General features: G+C 41.8%; 1 protein-coding gene across 7 annotated transcripts in view; it reads left to right on the forward strand.

Moving 5' to 3' along the window:
• FGFR2 (fibroblast growth factor receptor 2) overlaps window positions 1-23,555 on the forward strand; it is an 81,307-nt gene that overhangs the window by 48,688 nt on the left and 9,064 nt on the right. For 4 of the 7 annotated variants that reach the window (XM_053983601.1, XM_053983599.1, XM_053983602.1 and 1 more), the window contains 8 exons: window positions 2,539-2,729; window positions 3,572-3,719; window positions 7,580-7,776; window positions 15,608-15,759; window positions 18,396-18,517; window positions 19,169-19,279; window positions 20,033-20,223; window positions 23,084-23,206. In XM_053983601.1, the coding sequence (XP_053839576.1) occupies window positions 2,539-2,729; window positions 3,572-3,719; window positions 7,580-7,776; window positions 15,608-15,759; window positions 18,396-18,517; window positions 19,169-19,279; window positions 20,033-20,223; window positions 23,084-23,206 (1,235 nt within the window). Of the gene's footprint in view, window positions 1-2,538; window positions 2,730-3,571; window positions 3,720-5,296; window positions 5,442-7,579; window positions 7,777-15,607; window positions 15,760-18,395; window positions 18,518-19,168; window positions 19,280-20,032; window positions 20,224-23,083; window positions 23,207-23,555 lie in introns of all 7 variants that reach the window. The other 3 variants (XM_053983600.1, XM_053983603.1, XM_053983605.1) reach the window with 1 other exon arrangement.

Here is a 23,555-nt window from a genome sequence, read left to right on the forward strand (position 1 = left end):
TGTTTTTGGATAATGTCCTGAAATGAGTATTTCCAGGAAAAGGTGCTGTACAGAATTAAGCTTGGTCATTGGTAATTAGTGGAAGTTTCTTTGTAGTTATTTTCCCCAGTCCTGAATGTATTTTGTGGGTTCTTTGGACCCCAGGTTTGCCATGAAACCCTGCTGGATTTAATGGTGATGGTTTTGTTCTCCTGTGCTGTTGGCCTGTGTGGGCACAGGACTACTCCCCTCTGCTGAAGTGGAAGAGTTGGTGAACACTGATCCGTGTGGGGAGGGCAACAAAAGTTTATTTTTAACACATTTCCCTTTAGAGAAGAAATTTCACAAATGGCCATACATATATACCCATCCACATGCACACACTTTAATTTTTTTAATGAAATTGGGAGCCAAGAGTGTGAGAACTCTGCTTTTACTCCATTGCTTTGCCTCCTCTTTTTTGGTAGAGGAAATGCTTGACAGTCATCAATAAAAGATTAAATCGTTGATGGCTATCAGGATAAACGAAACACATCTCTTGTGTGGATGCTGGCATAGTAGGAACTTTTCCAAGATGTTTCAGGCCTCATTCTCTGGTTTGTTAAAGGGCAGAGAATAAGGTCACAAAGGAAATCAAACCCTGATGTGGAGAAATGAAACATGAGGCCTACTGACTTCTAAAAAACATTTTAAATAACATTCTCTAAGGTTTCATTTTATACCAAAGGCAGCTGTAATAAGTTTTGGAAGATGGTGTAAGGTTTCTATTAAAGAGAGATTTTTGCTTGCTGTTTTTGTACCCAAATGAAGGAATGAGGGTGATAGAATTAGAGCTTATTTAGTATAAGGTGAGAAACTAAAAGTTCTCTCCAGAACTGTAAAATAATAATTTATATGTTCTACTGCAATTTACAAATTAAAAAATATGAAACTGTTCCTAGATCTTTGAAAATGACACACATAGCCATGGAATAATTTAGTAACTGCAATTCAAATGCACTTTTGCCACAAGTAAAATAAGACTGCTGCTTTGTAGTGTGCTGCCAGCATAGCCTCAGTGAATAAATTCCCAGTAGATGTTTGCTGCATGCCAAATATATTGGACTGTATAAAAGATCCCATTGTTCAATGGCATCATTATTTGCTATTATACTCACAATGTTTGCTTGTGAAACAATTTATTGGAGACAAGTATGTTTAAGAAAGAATGCTTGGTTTGAAATTCAGCTGATTTGGCTTGTAATGTCAGAGCTTTTACAGTGTATAGCCTCTAAAAATAAATATTTAGGTCTGCTATTTTTTACTTATTTTTGGAAGAATTCCTGGAGCAGGGGAGAATGGGGAGCTGAGGCTGGGGATGGCCAGTGAGCCATAGATTCATAGAATTATTTAGGTTGGAAAAGCCCCCTAAAGTCATTGAGTCCAACCATTAACCCAGCAGTGCCAAGGCCACCACTAAACCACGTCCCCAGGTGTCACATCTACACACATGACCTTTAGATGTCCTCCCTGGGCAGCCTGTTCTAAAGCTGGGCAAGCCTTTTGGTGAGGGAATTTTCCATGATATCCAATCCAAACCTCCCTTGGCACAACCTGAGGCCACTTCCTCTCTTCCTGTCACTTGTCACCTGCCACCTGTGAGAAATGCCCGACTCCCACCTGGCTAAAACATCCTGTCAGGGAGTTGTAGAGAGTGAGAAGGTCCCTCCTGAACCTCCTTTTCTCCAGGCTAAACAACCCCAATTCCCTCAGCTGCTCCCCATGAGAAGTTGCCTGAAAACATGTGAGAAATGCTAATGCATGGGCATCGATTAGAAGCAAAATTAGCTCACATTAAATACACTTCAGTTTTCCAGAGAGCTCTGTATTTGCCTGTGTCTTGGTGAGAACAAGAATGAAGCAGTGTTTCTGCTTCTGTGTCTGGGTAGTGGTGGTGGTGGCACTGATTGGAGCATTTTAGGAAGCTGAGCTGCCTAGCTTGTGCATCCTGCACGCTGAGGCTTCTGACACTACTTTTGAGAAATTCCTTTTGGCTTATTTTAACACCTTTTAAATCAATAATTATTCAAAATTAATCAATAATATTTCTTCTTAATGTGTGTCAATAATATTTCTTCTTAATCAAAAAGAATCAATTAATTAATCAAAAATTAACCAATAATATTTCTTCTTAATGTGTGGAGGTCTAGTCGGGTCAAGACGCTTTAGAACTCAGAGGTAACTTAATTACGGTAGCTTAAAAAAACCCAAAAGGAGATATTTTACCTAATTATGGCTGAGTTAAACCATGGAAAATGAGCAAAGTGTTTAAGCAGGGTTTTCCCCCCTCCCCCCAAATGGCTATTCTTTAAATTACAAGTGTAGCGCTCAAGCCATGTCCTTTGAACTGCAGGTTTTGTTACACGCTTTGGCTGCGGTGTTATTTCGGAGGAGTCAGCCAACAGGCTTACAGGGCTTTTTGGCTGGGGTTCACTTACAGTTTTCTTGGCAGCCCTGCTTATTTATGCATCTTTATTTCTCTCTCTCTTGCTCCTTCTCCGCCGTTCCCTGCTGGAGCAGAGCGCTCCCCGCACCGGCCCATCCTGCAGGCGGGGCTCCCCGCCAACGCCTCCGCCGTGGTCGGGGGGGACGTGGAGTTTGTCTGCAAGGTCTACAGCGATGCCCAGCCCCACATCCAGTGGATAAAGCACGTGGAGAGGAACGGCAGTAAATACGGGCCAGATGGGCTGCCTTATCTCCAGGTTTTAAAGGTGAGGATTCGCAGATGCCGGCAGCGGTGATGCCTTCTTTACAGCGTGGTGTAAATCCAAGGATTTTGAGTTCTGAGCTTCTTTTGAAAGTGGAGATGTTAGAAGTGAAATGATGAGTTAGATGAACATTTGCTTGTCTGAATGCTAACTGTGCAACTTATAGATACTGTTTTGCTCCTTTTTGCTTCCATGAAAAATCCTTTATATCTGAATGTTTCAGGCATGACTTTTTGTTCAGAAAAAAATGAAAATCCTTCTAAAGAACATCATTGGCATTTTTGTATGGGTAGAAAGCATCCAAAACATACCTGGGACAATCTACTCCATTTCTTTCATGTTTCTTCATCCTTTTAATTTCAAAGAAACATGGCAGCTGCTGCCAAAAGCTTGCTGGAGGACTGGACTGTCTGGATGCTGAGCCTGCAGAGATGTCTGGTTTGGAGCAGTGTATTGGTACTGTCATACCTGCCAGTCTGGAGCAAGCCTGACCAGGGAAACTGAAGCTTTCTAAGCTGGGTGGCATTGCCAAAACTCTGTCAGGCAGGACAGCCAGCTCTGTACCTGCTTGTCCCACGCAGTACCTGCCTAGGTGGATTCTTTTCCCCCCACGCTGCTGTTTTCTAACTCCTCGTGTGATGCCGCGGATGTAAGAAAACCAAACAACAACAACCAAAAGGAAAAAAAAAAAAAACCAAAACAACAAATTCCAACCCCAAACCTTTCAATGTTTAGAAGCTGATGTGGAATATTCTGGTGACGTGTTGGTGGTGGGACCATAGACAGATCGGTGTCCATTCTGGGCAGCAGTGACGTTGTTCTCCTGTGTTATTGGTCTGTTCTAGCACTCGGGGATAAATAGTTCCAATGCTGAAGTGCTGACACTGTTCAATGTGACAGAGGCGGACGCTGGAGAATATATTTGTAAGGTCTCCAATTATATAGGGGAGGCCAACCAGTCTGCCTGGCTCTCTGTTCTGCCAAGCATACAAGGTAACAATGTTTTTTAAAGCAAGCTGGAAAAAATGGTGCTTTGGGAGACTGCAGGCAGCTTGTAGGATACTCTCTGGCCTTGGTGGTATATGTGCAATCCTCCTTTGGTGATGCAGCTGGTGTTACACCAGCAGCCATGGAAAAATTCCCACAATATTCTCTGTACCAGAAGCACTGCTTTGGTTTCTGTTTGCTGATCTTTATTCTCTCTTTGTTGTCTTTGTGTCTGCGTGTGTTGAACAGTTTTGTTGATTCTGCATACTCTACAGTTCACACCAAGGGTACTCCTTGAATAATGTAATTACAGCCTAGCCGTGTGTATTTATATATACACATAGGTGTGTATATATATGACCTTTCACATAAAAACCCCCTGGAGCACAAGTCAGGTCAGTTTAGTCACTGACTAAACTGTGACTGTGCAGGTGGGAGGATTTTTCCAGGTCTTACTCACCCATTACTAACTGGGTTTTACTCAGCAGTAACAATAAAGGCAGGCAACCGTGTGACTGCAGCCCACAATTAAATTTACCTCAAAATTGTCCAATAAAAAGGTATTTATTCCCTGATTGTGTATTTCAAAGTAACATTTTTGAATGGAATAGAGTTCAAAAGTAGCGAACATTAATTTCTCTAAACCTCCATCACTGAGATCTTGATGCTGATGCCCTGATGTGCCCATCTTGGCGCAGCTGGGAAGTTCCAGGCCTAAGATTTACTCCATTTGTATGAGTTTGGATAATCACTGGTACTTGGATTGGTGCACAATGTCAAGCAATAAGTCTGGAAAATGACTAGTAAAAAATGCAAAACGTGCAGAGTTTTTTTTTTCCCCTCAATCTTTAAGATGTAGAAAAATATATTTTATTTCTATCTCCTTGTTCTCAAACCTTTGAAGTCTTTTCTCTCCCACCTGTGAGAGCCGTAACTGAACAAGATGTCTGATTTCTGAGCAAGAGTTGGGATACTTTTCACTGTGCTTCTAGGCAAGCCATCAAATATTTCCAGATTTGAGATTTAAACAAGATTTGGCAACTCTTCACACTGTACAGTAGTAGTTACTACTCAAAAGTGCAGTGCAGCGGGTGATGCACGGATCGTACAATCTAAGACAGCTACAAAGTTGTCTTTTGAACAGAATTCACCCCTTTTTTATCATTTTAGAGTATACTTTTATGGTAAATTCTTTCCTCTGAAACAGGTCTCTACACGTGAAGGATCCCACATTCTGTCCTACTTTGTTTTCTCTATGTTTTCATTCAACTTTTTCTTGTCATAAAAGAAGAAGGAAAAGGAAAAAAAAAAGATTTGTGGGTGAATTTTTCCATGTCTTTTCATTGCATGCATGTTTAGGTGGTGAGTTTAGGTCTGGTGAAGGGTGTTGATTACTTTCTGAGGTGAGCTGGGACCTGTTGGTAAAAGCCTTTTGGATGAGGGATTGTGGATGGGGAAGGAGCTTTGCATCTCTCCACCTCTGCCTTTACCAAGTGCAAAGCCCTGTGGCTCCATCTCCCTATCCACAAAAATTCTCTCAGTGTCTAGCTTTTTCTCTTGCTTCCCTCTTGTTTTTTTTTTAGGCTGCCGGTGTTAACACCACGGACAAAGAAATTGAGGTTCTCTATATACGGAATGTAACTTTTGAGGATGCTGGGGAGTATACATGCTTGGCGGGTAATTCTATTGGGATATCCTTTCACACTGCATGGTTGACAGTTCTGCCAGGTATACACTGCTCTCTTTCTGTGGTTTTTCCTCTTTTTTTTCCCCCCCTCCCCTTGTTGATTGCTGAAGAATTAGCACGGCTTCTGTCTCAAAAAAAGGACTTTTACAATGATTTTGGTTTTTTTTAAGCATGGTTTTCTCTAGCGAGTTGTTCTGTTATGTGTTTGCAACTCCAGAAACCAAACAAAAACAACAACCAAAAAGGGAGTGGAGTGTGTAGCTATTCCACTTAATTGAAATGCTTTTAGATCATCAGAAATGCTAAGGAGCTGCATTTCCTTAGCACTTCAGTGAGACAACTGAAAATCAGCCCTTAAATCATTGTAAACTTTGTCAAGAGGATGAAATTCAGTTTGTTATGAAGTTTGGAACTAATTTGGCCATAGTTATGCACTGGCTCATTAAAATGCCTGAGCTGTTCAGTGTACTTCAATTCACTTTTACCTATCATGCAAATCTCTCATGGAAATTCGAATTTCAATGCCAGAGGATCATGTACAGAAGCAGTGCCTTCCATATCTTGGGAATCGGCTCCGTGCATCTTTAAACATTGCATGCTCTAAGGAAACAAGTAGCCATTTGCTTTTACTGCAAAGCATGTCTTGCTGTTCTGGGGTTGATGATGTTTCTGTCCTTAAAAGAAACAAACATCAATGTGCTTTATTGCCTGAAAATTATTATCAGCTGTTAGAAGATGTAACCGTAGTTGGTTTTGACATTAGTCAAATTTTCTCATTTAAAACTGTTGGCAGCTGCCTCAGGAGTTCCTTTGGAAAAAAACATGAACCACCTGAGGTTTGCTGGGTCATCTTGTGCTTAACATTTATTAATTGTTAATCCTAAGTAAGAGGTACAACAAAACCTGCATGTGCGTATTGCTGAGGCTCACAGTGTGGGAGTTAAAGGTTCCCACTGTCTGCAGATAATTTCTTACCTTTTATTGAAATATATTGAACAAGGCAGCTTTATTCCATCTCACTCTGACCTGAACCCTGAGCCTGTGAGGTGTCACCAAGCAGGCAGAGCAGTGCTTGTGTAGAGCTTGCTTCTGCTGGCAGTGTTTGCATTTTGCAAGTGCTTGAACAGCATTTTTTTTTTAACCAATTTTCTTGAACAAAGTATTTTTCTAAGCCTGGAAAGGCACAAGAAAATTTCAGCTTGAAACGTGCATTGCTTGCGGAGTGACCGCTGATGGCTGTGGAATGCTGTTTATCCGGGGGTTGAATCCCAGATAAGGGATTAGGGACACTGTTTGCACATATAACTGTCTTGGAGATAGCTTCAAAATGGTTTCAATCAGAGTAACAGCTCTGTAGAACCACTCCCTCCCAAATCTAATCTCATAGGCCAGTAACCACTGATGAGGTTACTGCAGTCCTCACAGAAGAGGGCTCGTTAATTAACGTGTTGCTGCCAATTCGTTTTTCACTTCAATTATGCTTTTTAATCCAGCACTGGGCTCCTCAAAGGACCTCAGGGGAGTTGGGCACCCAGCATGAAGCACAGCTGGACAGCCAGCTCCTTGAAACCCTTTTGAAACCCCTAAGCTGAGTTTATAGACATGATGGGGGACTGATTCATCCTCCCTCCCCTCTGTATTTTGAGATCCTACTGCAAATTTTGAATAAACAGGCAGACTCAAACAGGCTCAAGCGCAAACATTTATTTTCAAATTTAGACACTTTTCATTCAGGCTAGCTAATTCACAGTTTTATCTTTAGATGTGCTTTTGTGTGGGTCACAAGAATTGCAGTGCTTTTGCATTTTAACTCGAGTAACAAAATGAACCTGAGCCTAGTTTGAACAGTTTTTTCTTCCCTCTAAAATTATCCTTGATCATGCAATATTTCAATGTATATGTATGTACCTACCTAGGCAGACACGTGTATATGTTTGTGTATGCATATGTAGATGCACAAGCTCACACCCAGTGCAAACTGAAAAATCAAAACAGTAATCTGGAAAAAAGAATTACTCTCAGTTTACAAGATGGCCTAAACATCCAGTGCTCTGAATATCACACAAGAATTGGTTATATTTTATATTTTACCATTACTTGCTCCAAGTGCTGTGCCGAACGCTGCCCTGTTTGCTAACCCTGTGGCATGATTGTTCCCTCCTGAAACCTTCCCATCCAGCTCCTGAGAAAGAAAAGGAATACCCAACATCTCCAGACTACCTGGAAATAGCAATTTACTGCATAGGGGTGTTCCTGATAGCCTGCATGGTGCTGACAGTGATCCTGTGCCGCATGAAGAACACCACCAAGAAGCCGGATTTCAGCAGCCAGCCCGCTGTCCACAAGCTGACCAAGCGAATCCCCCTGCGCAGACAGGTAACAGAAAGTAGATAAAGAGTTTCAAAAAACTTTTTTTTTACCCCAACCACTAAGCCAGCACGTCCTCCTGCTGAGGAAAGGGAAGTGAAGAAGGGAATTAATAAATGGCGGCAGATTGTGGTAGAGGTGGGATAGAGAGAACGTCTTAGCACAGCGATGGGTGTCTCAAGGAAATCAGGGTAGGGCTGTTGGGGAGGGGAGAAATGCAAAAACTGAAATGTTTTCTGTATTAGCAGTCTGTAGGCCAGGAAAAAAAAATGTATTTCAAGTATTTTGGGGCCTGATCCCACAGCTTGTAGGAGTCAATGGAAAAAATGTTATTGCCTCAATGGGCTTTGGAACAGAATCCTGTTTAATTGTCTATTTATGATGTTTCTAAGGTGGTTATTATTGTGGTAACTAGGTACCAGATACAGAGAGGTATTTTTCAGGGAGACTTTTGAAGACTGAAGGTAGGGAGTTTCATAGCCAGGCCTCCAGAAAACACCCCAAAATAGAAAAAAGACTGTAATAAAGTAAAAATAGGGGAGATACTATATCAGATCTTGGACAGATTGATTAAGATAATGATGTTTTTGAGTAAGAAACAAAAGCAAGTGCCAGATTTAAAATTCACACAACAGCATCACATGAAATATATTTTACAATTGTTTGTGGCTGGCAATGAGCAATTCTGGAGAGGGTGATGCCACGAGCAACAAACCAGTTAAACAAGTAACAGGACTTTGGCTTTATCACAGGCCACCACTTGCCAAAACAGCCTCCATTCCCACGCACTGTCCTCTCCTGAAGGATTTGTGGTGCTTTTAGAAGCTGGAGCTTAATAGGTTTTGATTTTCTTGCAATAGGTCTTGAAGCCAGACCTCTGCACCCCCAGGTTTCAGCCCTGCAGGGTGGGGGATGTTGGAATCTGAGGCTGGGATTCACCTCAGCAGCCAAAAAAACTGTCTATGGGGGTTGGATCCAGGCTCTGGCCAGGGAACTGGGATGTGAGGGTTCACTTTGTGTCCATCTGCACCATGAGTAAGTGGTGCAGGATTTCTGCAGATTTGTTTTTACAGCCTGTCCAGAATATTGTCACTGTCTGAGTAATACATGTACCTTAAAAAGGGTTCTTCAGCGTGGGTAAGTGTTTGAAATGACATGCATGGGCACTCAGAGTGGGAGATTCTGAACAGCATTACATTTTTCTGGACCTTTGTTTCATGGTGTCTGAATTTCCTTGGTTAAAAATACCAGGGAGTGGAATGCTTTAGCTACCTTCCTCTGAATTCAGTATTTTACAGAATCTTGAGGTGAGGCACCTGAATTACCTGAACTTTTTTTTCAATCTGAAAGATATTTGATTTGTCTTATGTGCAAAAAATGTTAATTCTTTTCTTTACCTGACTTTTATTGCCACTTTAGGATGTTTTTTGGGGATTTTTTGTGGCTTTTTTTTTTTTAATTTTGTTGTTTTTGTTTTTTGTAACTTGATTTTACTCATTTGCTTGAGTATCAATGGGACAAAGAGGGACTTTTCACTCTGAGTGTGTCAGAAAGAGTGATGAGAAGCCCTCAGCTCAATATTCACACATCTCTCTGGCTAGAAATCCGTGTCTGTAGCTTTCTGGACAAAGGAGGCCTTTCAGATGTTGTGTGCTTAGCCAGAGAGAGAGATACATATCAACTTCTTAGATAGAAGACATTTATTAGATTTTTGCCTGAATATAAAAGCCTGAATATAAAAATGACTCAGAGACAAGTTGATGGTATAAAAAATACCTAGGGTTTGGTGTGAGCTCAGTTGTGTCAGCTGGAAATGGTTCCTTGGGGAGCAGAGTGTTATTTCATTTCATGTGACAGCAGTGCCAACCAACTGCCCTCACTTTAGCTATTTATCCTTAAATGATGCAATATGGACCTTCTCCAAAGCTATTGTTTTCACAGAGGAAAGAAACTGTCTTACAACATGTTTGTCACGTTGGGTTTTATCAATTTATTTCAGTATTTTTATATTTTTTTAGCTGAAATGGCATTTTGCTTTTAAAACTGGGAATACTTTTTTTTAAAAAAAGATTTATATTTGATAGTGCAAATGCTATTTCAACCCCTAAGCAAAAATCCCACTACTCCCAATTGTTCCTGGTACTGCTTTGTTAGCAGCAGTTGCTCATTGAAGGTCTCTCTGCTTTTGTGTCTGCATGGAAGAAAATGTAACTACTGTAAGCATTGTCTGAAATCTGTATTTCTGATTTGATGATTTCACTGGTCAGTTTGCAAAGGCAGGATGAGACAAGAAGTCCCTGAAGATTTGCTTGTGAATATTCCTTCATTTCTCCTTGGTGCTGAGGCTGCAGAAGCTCTTCAGTTTCTGCATCTTTTAAATCTGGTTTTGGATTTCAGGGCTGTTGTCACAAGCAAAGAATTGAAAAATAATCCAGATGTTTTATTTAAGGGGTGTGTGTTTCTGGATCATTCAAGCCTGTTTTATTGTGCCACCAAGCTCACTTTGTGTCAGTTTATTTGTATTTCAGGGGATTGCATTTAAACTTGGTGGGGTTTTGTCACTAAACCTTTATTTATCTGTGGATCACAGGAGGTTTCCCTTTGTGCTGTGTGAGGGAGGGATGAGGTGGGAGGGAACAAGATGGCAGGTAGGCTGTGAGCATGGGGCTGGATCCAGGGCTGGGTGATGGGATTTGTTGGAATTCCAGAGAAATGACGCCACAGATTGGGAAATTCTTGATATTTTTTTAAAAGCTCCTCTGCTGCTGGGTCAGGGTCCCTGAGGATCTGGGCTGGAAAATAATCCTGGTTCACAGAGAGACATTTGCACAGCTCTGATGCCATCTTGTCTAAGCAGGAGAAGAGTCTTGCTGAGTAACATATGGTTTGGTTTGGATCCTCCTGCACTGTTTAGCCTGAGCCACCACAGGATTTTATCATTCCCCGCATGCAGGCATTTTTTCCCTGCCAAAATGCAGTTCTATTCGCATTCGCAGGAAGGGTCAGGATGAAGTCAGGAATTATCAGTTCCCACCCCCTACAATCCTCATCCTCACCAGGATCTGGTACTTAGTTTTCAGGTTTTTCCAGGGAAATCCAGCAGGATTCTCTTTTCATCAAAGCAGTTAAGTGTTACCTGCATGGAGGTACCAGCTTGAGAGGGAGGGGATGAAGAATTTGTGGGATTGAGCCTCACAAGCTGATTTGCAGGACAGGCTTTAAGTTAGAGGGCCACTGAACCAAAAGAGTACTCCAATAGGATGTACATCTACTTTGTAGAACCTTTATTTTAACAGATAAATTGTAATTGAGGCAGACAAAAAGACAATGCCATCGCTTGTGACTTGCTCAAAGTCAAGTACAAATGTTTGTCATCACTAAAGGTTTTTGTTAGGCCTGTCACGGTCAATCTGTCAAATTTGGAGCCCCTCAATATGCATGTGCCTTAAAGAGGAAGCAGTGATCTTTTTAATGCTTAGTATTTAAAATACACTCCCATTAATTTATGTCTATTGTTGTTGTTGTGGAGTCTAATCCTTCATAAAGATATAATGGGTGTATTTGAACAAAGACTGATCAGTTTAAAGCAAGGCTTGAGCTCACCCAGCAGAATAGTTCAAAATGGTAGTTCAATAATTCAAAATGATAATGGCAGCTGGAGTGTGAAAAAAAAGTGATCAGGAAAAGGGGAAGTAATGCAGTATTTCATGTAATATTGAGCAGTAAAATCATAACGTTTTTAGAGGAATAGACGACAAAGTACAAAGATTAATACACAATTGTCAGTAAGATATTGTTGAATGGAATTTGCCTTAAATATTTATTTTATTTTTTCTTTATGATTTTTTTTAATGGAAACCACTGTCTTGTTTAGTGGTAGTTACTGGATATGATTTTGTGTTTAAGTGTTTCCAAATGAGTGCTTTTCATGGAGGGGTGCTGCATGTGTTTTAAATGTCAGTACTTAACATTAGGATTACTCAGTTCTGTGTAGTGCATTTAACCTTGTATTTTCCTGCATCTGGTCATTCAGATGGGCTGTTTCTACCAGCAGCTAACAGTATTATTTACTAATTATAATATACAAATATGAATATGATTTCAAATTAACTTTTACAGCAGAGCCTTCAAAAAGGCTGACAGTTATAGGAAATCACTGCATGCCTGCTAAAAAGTCCCAGCATGAGTGCCAGAACTGACAGATCTAGGCTCCAGGACATGGTATGAATTATCAGTGGAGGAAAACACCCTTCATAATCAATTACAGACAATTACACACTGCTCTGCAGCTGATTTTGCCACATGGCATTTAAAGATTCCAGCGAAGATTTGTTTGTTTTAAATGCTTGGCTGCTTGGAAATGCTTGTAGAGCATTAACTGAGAGCTGATGAAGCACAGTGTGTTGGTCAGGGGAAGAAGATGTAGTTAAAATAAGGATATAATCATGCATTGATGGGTGAGGTTTGGGTGCAGTGGGCTTTTTCCTTCTCCAGTGCAGATTTGGAGCTAAAGGTCTGTCCGAGGCTGGTGCTGTTCTCACTCCTGGCTTGCTAAAAGCACAAAGGAAGCACACAAGGAATATTTTCTGTGGAGCTCTGCCTTCCTGTTGAGGTTAACATCTACCAAAATGGTTCTTTCAGTGCTGTGCTCAATTCAAGCTGACTTTCACCTTTCTTTCTTTAATTAAGAAATTAAATACCTCCCTAGAGCAGTGTCATCACTTAAAACAGGGTGTCAGCACACTGAGTGGGCCCCCAAGGTGTTTAATTCACCTGTGTCAGGTGAAACTGCATGGTGAGAGTTTGGAGAGCAGAGTTGCACGTGGCAAGCTGGAAAAAAGAAAAAAATCATATAGAAAGCTGCCACTTAAATGTAGATTAAAGCTGACCATGTCTACTGACCTTGGAATAGGTAGGATTTTCCTCAGTCTTTTATAGTGTGCTCTAAGGCAGTGGAAAAAAAAATGCTCAAGGGAGGAGATCAAAGGTTAATTCTTTCTTATTGCAGGAAAGGTGAGAGGCCATTTCAAACCAGAAAATCCCCCCCAACCACAGGCCAGGCTGGGTTGGCTTCATCTTTTCTGGAGCGGATTTTTATAGCCCTTGAGCTCCTGTAACTCCTTGTAGTGCTCCAGTTAATCAATCAGGAGAATATTCCCTGGGAGTAGAGTCCATTTGTCTTCTCCCAGACACGGAGCAGTTCCTCTGGATTTCTCATCATTCCTCTCCACGTTAATGCACTTTGGTTACCTCCAGTATCTCTGGCCCATCACACAGCTCTGCTGTGAAGTAAACACGTGGAGTAGTGTTAAAAGGGAAACTGGCAGAGCCTTTAATCTGCTTTTTTCCATACGTTATTGCTATTTAAGCTCTGTGTTTAAAGCGCATCACCGGAGTGTTTCAGTTTATTGCAAGTTTATATTTATAGGTTTTAACCAGGCTAAAGCTGCTAAATGGTGAGTGTAAAAACTAGTGAAAAGATGAAACTCTGGAAAAGATCCAGACAGTGTCTAGTACAATGATTGTATTCATGAAAAGAAAACCAAAACCAAACGACAAGACCCCAGAACCCAGAATTCTGGATCATTTCTGATACCTAAGGCATCTAAATTTTGTAGCTTCACTTCTATGCATTTCTGTCCCTTGAAAACAATGATTGTAATGACAAAGAGAAACACAGAAAAAAAGGAGATTTAAATTAATAAAGAATATAAGAATCAAGACTCGAATAAAGATCTTGGTAGAATGACTGGAGAATAGTAAGTAGATTTTGGAAATATGGAGGAAGTGATCATAGAGTATTGATAGGTTTGTGGTGAGAGATGAAAAAATGGAAGCCAGAAATAACAGAAAAGTGGAATTCAGGAAAGTAGGGTTGGAGGCAGAGGAGCTGTCACACTGGAGATGTGCACATTTCTTGCTGCTGAGCTGGTTCGTTTCATGAAGCATCATTTTCAAACTGTAGTGAAATAATGAAAATGAGAAGGAAAAAAAAAAAAAAAGAAGCAGATCAGATTCCAGCCCTGGTTCTCCTGCTGACTGGTCCAGCAGGTGAGTTCCCCTCTGCAGGCTGGGCATGGCAGCACCTCTCTCTCAGGACTCCATTCAGTATTCACTCATTGATTTATTTACAGCTCCATAGTCTGCCTTAATACTGCTTTTCTGTTTGTATCCCAAGTGGTCACTGGATTTATTTTCCTAGAGGAATGTGCCAGGTACTTATATTTGCTGAAAGTAAATATTAGCATTCATGATGGTGGGGTGAATGAGGCAGAAGCAGTCCACCTTTCTTTTTGAATGGTGGCCTTGTGTTTGTGCAGTTTCACTCTCTCTTCCCACGGCCACATCTTGTGTGCAGGAGCTGTTTCTGATATCAGGAAAGGTCTGTCAGCTGCAAATCTGGTTATCAAGATTAATTTTTTGATAGCAACCCGTAATATTTTCTTCCTTATGAAACCTCTTTCCACTCTTAATGGCTGGTTTTAGAAAGATGCTTTTTTTAATCTAAGACCCGTGCAACAAAACTGCAACCTGGTGACATTTTACATAAGTAAACCTGCTGGCAAAGTTGATTCTCATCCAGGTGATGAGGGTGTGGGTACTCTGGTGCTCCAGGCTTCCAGCTACGTCCAAGAGAAGAACCTCCTGCTGCCTGGTGTGAGGATGGGTGCCAGTGATGGCTTTGTGACACCCTTCATCCCAGCCTGGCTGCCAGATTTGGGCTTGGCCAAGAGCGATCATGGCGTGAAGATTGGAGAAGGATTGGCAAGAGTGGCAATACAAGCATTTCTATTTTGTGTTAGTATTCACTTGAAGCTCCGAGGTCAGCAGATGTCAGGCTGCTGCTTGCAGGCTTGAGGAAAGAGCCTTATAGAAGATTCACACCAAACCAAATTTTGTTACACAGATGGAGCAGCAGCCTCTTTTTTCAAAGCATTTATCAATCAGTACCTTTGGTACTCTAAGGAACATATCAGGGCTGATGAGAAATCACACTCCAGAGTTCCAAAACTGAGTTATTTTTAGGACCTCTTCCCCACATTTCCTGTAGAGTCTTTAGCTAAGAATGTAGTTAATTGAAAACTGAAGTGTTGTGATAGCTTTTTGATGCTTTCAGTATTGAGGACTTGGAAAATAGAAAGTAGTAGAATCATATAGGCTGGAAAAGACCTTTAAGATCGTTGAGTCCGAATGTAAGCCCTGCCAAGACCACCACTAAACCATGTCCCACGTGCCACATCTATACATATTTTAAATCCCTCTGAGGCTGGTGACTCCACCACTGCCCTGGGCAGCCTGACAGTCCATCCATTGAAGGAGCTGCTCTTAACATCCAATCCAAACCTCCCCTGGAGGCCATTTACTCTTGTGCTATTGCTTTTCCCTGGGAGAAGAGATGGAGCCTCATCTAGATGTGCTGATTTGGGAAAAAACATGGACAACTAGGAGTGGAAAAAGAGAACTTATTGGTCACCTGCTCATGGTATAAGCTGCTTACTTGGTATCTGAGGGTAGTGTTGTAAAAATACTGCCAATTTACTTAAAAAAATTTAATATGATAAACAAAAATACCTTCTGAGGGAATAAATTAAAAACTTACATGGTTTTTGATTTATGGGACAGCCTGACAGTATTGGCAGCCATTAGAGCCAGTATTGTGCTTACAGGGGAGGCAAAATGTGAGAACAGAGCACTAGGATCAAGACTGTAGATTCAGCCACTTCCTAACACCGTGGTTCTGAGCTGGCTTGGTATCAGGTGCTGGTGGTTTTCAGATTTTGGGCCAAGATTACATCTCCATCTTTTTTTTTTCTTGTTGCATCTTGCATTGCAACCACAGGTGTCGGCCGACTCGAGCTCCTCCATGAACTCCAACACGCCTCTGGTGAGGATCACCACCCGCCTCTCCTCCACTGCTGATGCCCCCATGCTGGCAGGAGTCTCGGAGTATGAGCTGCCAGAAGACCCAAAGTGGGAGTTCCCAAGAGATAAGTACGTGGCTTGCTTCCTCTGGCACCACTTCTTTGTGTCTGAATAACAGCATGGCAGGAGGAAGCATCTCTCCTCGTGTCTCCCGGGGTTTCTCTGGTTTAAAGAAAAGTCTCAGTTACCTGAAGCTGCTCTGAAGATCAAGATTCAATTCAATAGTCTGAAATCAGTTTGGTTAAATAGAAATGAAATTTCTTCTGCCTGCAGCCCAGATTACATTTTCAGATTTCTTGCAGGTTTTCAGATGCTCTGCTGAAATGTAGCTCCTCTGGCAGGAGGTGAGTTAGGAAAATTCAGTGTGATCTAGACTTTGAAAAATATCCACGTGCAAGCACTGTTGAAAGGCAATGGTGATTTCCCCAGGCAATACCTCTGAACATTAAACCATGATTCTTAGTCAACTACTTAATTGGCTAATATTTAAAAAAACAGGTAATATAATATGTAGGAGATAGAGAAAGTCTAAACTATGCTATTGGACAATCTTTTCTTTCTGTCACGTCTCTAGGTAGGATTTGGTGTTGAGTTTGTACTGACATGTATTAATGGAGATGATTTTTTTTTAATTTAGGGGAACATTTTGCACGTTGGTGCATGTATGTGCAATTTCTATGACTTAAAAGTGTTGGGTTTCAAGCAGAGCATACTAAATTTTGATATATTCAAATTCACATGGCTACATAATATTTTCTTCAAAGCCTGTTGTGACTAACATGCAAAATGAGCTTTTGGATACTCTAATTAAAACTGTAACCGTATTGCTTAATATAATAAAAGACATGCAAAAGAGAGATAATGTTAACACAGGTAGAACCATGATTCTTTATCAGAATTAGTGCTAGCTTTAAGAAGTCTTTAGGGTACTTTGAGAAAAGAACACCTTTTATCATGGACAGTTCTCTTTGGAAGGTCAGGGTTGTAACTTTTGAATAGACAAACGGTAAATTTGAGCTTTCTGATAGCTGTTCTGGAAATTATTTGATTGGTTTAGCTGAAAACAAGAGTAAAAGGCTGTAATTGCCACCTGCAGCATTCTGGTCAACAGTGGGGGCCTGTATATGTGCTCCTGTCAGCCCATGCCCTGGGGGGATCCACTAAATGCGGAAAATTTTAGAGTTGCTAAACATTTAAACCCAGTGTTCAGCACAAATGTAGGTGGAGCAGATTTGCAATGAAAGGAAGCTATTTAGAGGCAGTTTATTAGGCTGGGGGGCAGCAGGCACACAATGAGGGGTTTGTTACTTTGGTCCTAGCAGGGCAATAGCACATAAATTAACCAGTTTCCAGTGCAAATGTTTGTTCTCTGCCAAGACCCTAAATTCAGTTTTAGTTCTGGAGAAAATGCAGGGTGACCTCAGCATAGCATATGCTGCCCTTCAGTCTTTGCACCTTTTTAAAACTTGCATTTGCTTTAGAAAGCAATCCAAAACAGCTTGAGGAATTCTCGAGCCAGAGCCCAGATGTCACAGACAGAGCTGGCTGCCCGTGGGAGGAGCCACCTCACTTCTGTCCCGTGCCCAAGCAGATAAGCAGGGTTTCAAATCACTTATCCCTCATCTAACATTGCTGCTGATGGCATGACAGCCTCTCCCTGTTCTTCATGGTGGAAGACAGGTGTCCATGCTTTTAAGAATGAGTCCCTACATCTGTGATATCTGTGAAATCCTCCTGTTGACCATGGAAAGTCAAGTCCTTAAGAATTTGTTTATAAAAATGCTTGTCTGATTCTGGCCCCTACGTTGGATGACATCATCAGCATCACACTCACTGAGCATCCTCCCTGATTCCTGCCACAGCACTGCTGCTGGATGTCACATGGCATTCTCTGCAAGTAAAAGAGGCTGGCTCTGGCCCTTAAGGCTTAGGCTGGGATCAAAAAGATTTTGCCCAGAGGCTTTCAAATTTCTTTTTTATTTCTTCTCTTTTTCCTCATGAAGCTGAGATCAACATCTCTGTCTGTTAGAACTGGGCAGGTTTTGCAACCAGGAGCATGTTCCACAAAATGCATTCTGCAGAGCCCACTTAGTGAGTGCTCCTTTTAGGAGGGTTTGATGTTGGTGCCGTGATTACAACCGAGTTTATTTTTCCCAGTCTCTGCCTCCCCTCTCTGAGCAGAGCCTGGGCTCTGCGGGCAGGAGGCTCCTTCTGGTCCCCTCAGCCAAGACTCTTGTGGCTGCAAAGAGCCTGCAGCCAAGAAAGAGCCACTGTGGCTGAAACTTGACTCTCACCTCCTTGCAGTCAGTGTGGAAACAAAGATGACCAGCGGTGTCACAGCGACAGGAGACGCTGGCCTGCTGCTGGCTGCTCCCCAATTCCAGCCACGCTCTGATGCTCTTTCAAAGCTCTGCCCCTCCACACTGCATCTCCCCACAAGCCATCAAGTGCAGCCTTGAGGAGAGCTTAAAATCTGGGTTTAGTGACTGATGTGCCTTTCTGAGATGCTCGCTCCAACGCACCCCGGCGCGCGCGGAAACCGACGCGCACCCAGGCCCTTATTGGTTCCATATGATAAACGCCTCATGCTGCAGCAAGTTGTTGAAAGGTTTTTAGTTGAAAGGTTTTTATATTTAGCCCTGGAATTTCACTGGCTGCACCCCTCCACCAGATGCTGTGTGTTAATCTGCTGTTTGCACCTCCAGGCTGACGCTGGGCAAACCCTTGGGAGAAGGCTGCTTTGGGCAAGTGGTCATGGCCGAAGCAGTGGGGATTGACAAAGACAGGCCAAAAGAAGCAGTGACCGTGGCAGTGAAGATGTTGAAAGGTAAGAAAATTGGGTGATTAGGGATCAGAACGGGCGATGTGGCGGCTCTCAGCCAGAGAATTTTCTTTTGTGGCATCTGAACTCTGTCATCGTTGTGGGGTGGGTCAAAGAGCGCATAGCTGACCTCAGCCTTCAGCAGTGTGGGGTGTAAATCTGCACCCTTGACAGCCTGTTTATCTTGAGCAGTGAGTATTTGGGAGCCAGGAGATGTATTAGCATCGTGTGGGTCTCTCTGCTTTCAGTTTATTTCATGTCAGAGGCTATCCTTGTGTAGATCTGAGCCCATTCAGTCCAGGTGGTTAGTACCAATTTATTTTGAATTTAATTGTAAGGTTAGTTTGCAGGAAAAGTGGTGTTATTGGAGGTTTGATAGCTAAGGACAGCTTTTTTATGTCTGGTCTTGCTGTGCTTTCTTAAGCCTGCTCTTGCTGTGCTGCCACTTTACATAATAACACTGAAGAGTTGGTCAGTCCACCAAAGAGGCTGAGACTATTTTTTGGCAGGCCATACTATATGATGTGCAGTGTAAACTGGAAAACAAATCCCATATTTTGCATTTTGAACCACACATATTTTACACCAACTGATGAGCCTTACTGAAGCTGAGGCTGGCACACTAAAATATATGAACTGAACCTGTGCCTTCTACAGATGATGCCACAGAAAAAGACCTGTCTGACCTGGTGTCAGAGATGGAGATGATGAAGATGATTGGGAAGCATAAAAATATCATCAATCTTCTCGGAGCCTGTACCCAGGATGGTGAGTAGAGAAAAGAAAGTAAACCAGGACTTTCCAACAGGTCTGTGAAAGTCTCATTAATCATAATTTTTCAAGAGGTTTTAAGGAAGCAGTCATGCCGTGATAGGATTTTTAGGTATTTCTTTAGCTTAACAGCAATATTTTAACTTCTGTTTCTCATTATATTTGCAGCCTTAATATGAGAAAGGCTCCTATATCATATGAAAACTCTCTAATCCCTTGCTGTAAGGAACAAATGACCTTTTGCAGGGCCTTTACCCATGTCTGCTGTTCTGAATTGTCAGCCCTGCTTTAGGGGAACTTGCACCCCACAAATTTGAAATCAGTACTTTCACTCCTGGAAAGGCTAATTACTCTACGTAAAGTGATGCAGAATGGCATGACACTCTTGAAATTAAAAAAAAATAAAATTGAGAAGCACTTTCCCTTTGTTGGAGATCTCTATTTTTTGATTGAAAATATTTGTTTTTCAGTACATGGTGGGGTCTGAAAGGATCAGGCACTGGGGCAGGGTTTAGGTACTTTAAGGCACATTAATTGTGGCTCTGCCACTCCTGCTGTGGAGCTTTGGGCAACCACTTCCCCATATCCAAACCTTTTATTTTTATTTTTACAAGCGGCGCTTGCCATTTTCCCATTTCGTTGATTCAGTTCATTTATTTAGAGCGCACTAAAAGCTTTTTTTTTTTTACATAAAAACCATTTTACCCTGGTACCTGACCCTGCTTTTGCCATGGTTCTTTCCATCCCAAGGTCCTTTGTATGTGATAGTGGAATATGCTTCCAAGGGGAACCTGCGGGAGTACCTGCGAGCGCGCCGCCCGCCCGGCATGGAGTACTCCTTCGACATCAACAGGGTGCCCGAGGAGCAGATGACATTCAAGGACCTGGTGTCCTGCACCTACCAGCTGGCACGAGGCATGGAGTACCTGGCTTCCCAAAAAGTAGGTGGAACCCAGCAAATACAGCACTTTTTTCTCAGTTTGGTTTTGTCCTCGTCTTGTTTGCGTTCAGGAGTTTCAGTTTTCTCAGCTGGGAGAAGGAGCTGCCTCAAAGAGGTTGTGCAATCCACACCCCTGCGGATCAGTGAGAAAATTCATGCACTTAAAGGTTTTTCATCTTTGTTTAGCAGTATTGCTGCAATGAGGCCCGGAGTGGATCATTTAAAGTAAATATTGTGCTGGTATCTGCAGTTTGACTCCAGGAGCACAGGTGGTCACTTGATTACACAAGTCACATCACTCCACCCATGAGGCAGCAAGCTCTGTTTGCCTTCTGTTTCCAGTCAAACCAACCAAATCCTTTCACATCGTGGTGTAAAACAAATTATTTCAGTGACTGAAAGGACTTACAGAATAACAACAGGCAGGGTTGAGAAGATCCAAAGCAGCAGGGCAAAAATAGTGGGCAGAAGAGGCAAAAATAAGTGGAGTGTATTAGTCACTTGAATTATACACTTTACTGTAAACTGGTGTTTTCAGGAGAGTGAGCTGGTTGAAAGAATTTATTTATGCTGTCATGTCCCCACACACTTATTTCTAAGACCCATCTTCAAACATTTCTTTTTAACCAGCATTTTGATTAAATCATAGCTAGAAAACCTTAAATAGCCCTGTATAACTAACTCTGTAAACATACTGTGGCTTAGTGGACAAGCAATCCTGGATACCCTGGGTGATGTTTGGACCCAAAGGCTAAACCAGAGCAGCAGATAGCAATGATAAGTACTTCCTGCAGGGTGTGGAGTGGTTAGTGGGATTTATACTGATTTCCAGTCATGTCCACTCCCAAGTATGGGGCTGTTTTTAACCAAAGACCAGGGCTGAGTGTAACCCTCCATTCCTGTTGTGTCGAGTCATGATTTTGTTATAGTTTTTTCTGTACTTGTAGAGGTTGGGGAAGAGAGGGAGTCCAGGTTTAATTTTGCTTTTATTCTTTTTGTTTTGAAACAGTAAATCTTAGTGCAGCAGGGTGATGTGCGTGACAGCAAGGTACAACTCTTCTAATGGAGTAAAGCAGGGGTATTGATTAGGTGACACACCTCAGGATATCTCTTTCTGAAATTATTGCAACTCCTGCCTGGCAGTGAGTCACATCCCAAGAAAATAGAGCTGATGTCAAGGGAAAACATAAATCTTTTCATCGGCTTTTCATCTTGAGAGCAAGCGTCCTCCTGAGGAGCTCTGAAGTGCTGCTGTAGGACACTCCCAAGAGCCACTGCAGCCTTTTTTATTTGCAAAAGCACTTGACTGGTGCTGTGCTGAGCTGGACAGATTGAGAGGCATTGCCCAAGGCAGAGGGAGAGCAGGGGCAGCACAGAGTAGAGCTGTGCATTCCTGTGCTCCAGATATCCCACCACTTCTGTTTGTATTTCACCCCTTCTTCTCCCCTTAGGGATCCATTTACTGAGATGGAATAATAAGAGATCTGCTCTTCCCATGGTATTTCCATCATGCATGAGCTGTGAGAAGGGCAGTGTTCTTGCTATTTCAGTCCAATAAGGAGCTCACTGAGACTTCAATAAAGAAAATGGTGAAGGTGATATTTGTTCACCTACCCTTTGCCTCACAGGAAGTTTTTGCCTTACAAGCAGTTGTACTTAGAAACAATTTCGCATTTGCAATGTTGGATGGATGCTTTTAAAAAGTAGGAAGCTTGGCCTGTGTTTCTGCCACCACAGCGTTGCTGATGCTGAGTTAGGGGACTGATGGGATGCTGAAATCATGCACTGTTGGCTGGCCCTGTGCTCATGAAGGCATTGCTGGAGCAGGTTTTTCCTGGCAGTTCCCCATGGCTAGCCCAGTGAGGAGCAGAAACTTCATTTTACCCATGTGGGATAAGAGATCTCAGCAGTTTGCTAGAGCACGTTAAAGAGCAAGAAAAAATACTGGTTGTTATATAACTTTGTAGTGTGTCTATGCACATACTGAAATAAAACATACAATGTCAAGAGTTATCTAAAATTGAGGAAGGAAAAGAAATATATTTAAGTTGAAAATAAATAAAATATCCTGCTGGGATTCAAAGTTGCAACGTTTCTTACCATGCCCTCACTGCCACCTTGTATCAACCCTAATAAAGCTACTTGGACACAGAGCAGTCACAGAGTCCCCTCAGTGTCAGGATAATGCTGACATGAAGGAAACATCTCTCAGGTGGTAATAGGTTTAGTTTCAGTATCAAAACTGTCTTAAAAACAAACACTCAAACCCTGATTGTTTTGGGTTTTTTTTTTCCTTTTCCTTTTCATAATTACATTTTTATAGTCTTGTGGTTGAAGTAATTATACACACTCTAAACATGCTGCTGACAATTATATTAATATCTTTACTATTTAAAATAGTTGCACTGATTCAGACTGGCTGTCAGGCTTTATCTCTGGTGAGACAATATAATTTAAGAGAAGCCACACAATAAAAATGTTCATTAACAGTATTTCGGGTGAAACTGCTATTCCTGTACCTGGGCACATGTAAAGCAGAGTGGATCACAAAATGCTTGGCACAACTTGGGTCACCACCCAGCTTTCAGCCTTAGCAAAAATATAAGATTTAAGCAGACCAGGACTTTCTAAGATCCTGGACTTCTTAGGGCCATTGTTCAGCTTGGAAACACCAGCTGAGAGGATGGATTGCAATAATTAAGAAAATCATATTTCACAGGCTTGTAGTGAAGGTGTGGCTTTCCCACCTGGTCATTTAGGTTAAAATCTATAAAGGAGAATTAGTTGTGGTGTTGAAGCACTTCTACTTTTGCTGCAGTTTATTTCAGTGGGCTGTTTTTTTCTTTTTTTTTTGTTTCCAGTGCATCCATCGAGACTTGGCTGCAAGAAATGTTTTGGTAACGGAGAACAATGTCATGAAAATAGCAGACTTTGGTTTAGCCAGAGACATCAACAATATAGATTATTATAAAAAGACTACTAATGTAAGTGGATGGTTTTCTAATCTCTGGAAACAAGCGTTTCTTTCAGTGATTCATTTCGGGACTCTGGTTGTAACCTTAATGGGCTTCTTGTACAGCAGACTCACTTTTCATCCCAGACAAAAAAGCAGGGATCAAGGACATGAGCATTTTTGTCTCCTCTTACAGGGAGAGTTGGTTAAAAAGATAAGCAAAGAGGCTGCGTTTTGGAGGATTAGAAATGCTAAAGCACAAGATTTTTTTTTTTTTATATTGTGTCCCTGACTCCAGTCAGTTGTAATAAGTGGAAATATTCCTGCTGATCCCAGCTGGTTTAGCACCCAGCCTAGGATCTTGAAATACAAACAATGCC

Source organism: Vidua macroura, chromosome 8 (assembly GCF_024509145.1).
Source record: "Vidua macroura isolate BioBank_ID:100142 chromosome 8, ASM2450914v1, whole genome shotgun sequence".
NCBI classification, from domain to species: domain Eukaryota; kingdom Metazoa; phylum Chordata; class Aves; order Passeriformes; family Viduidae; genus Vidua; species Vidua macroura.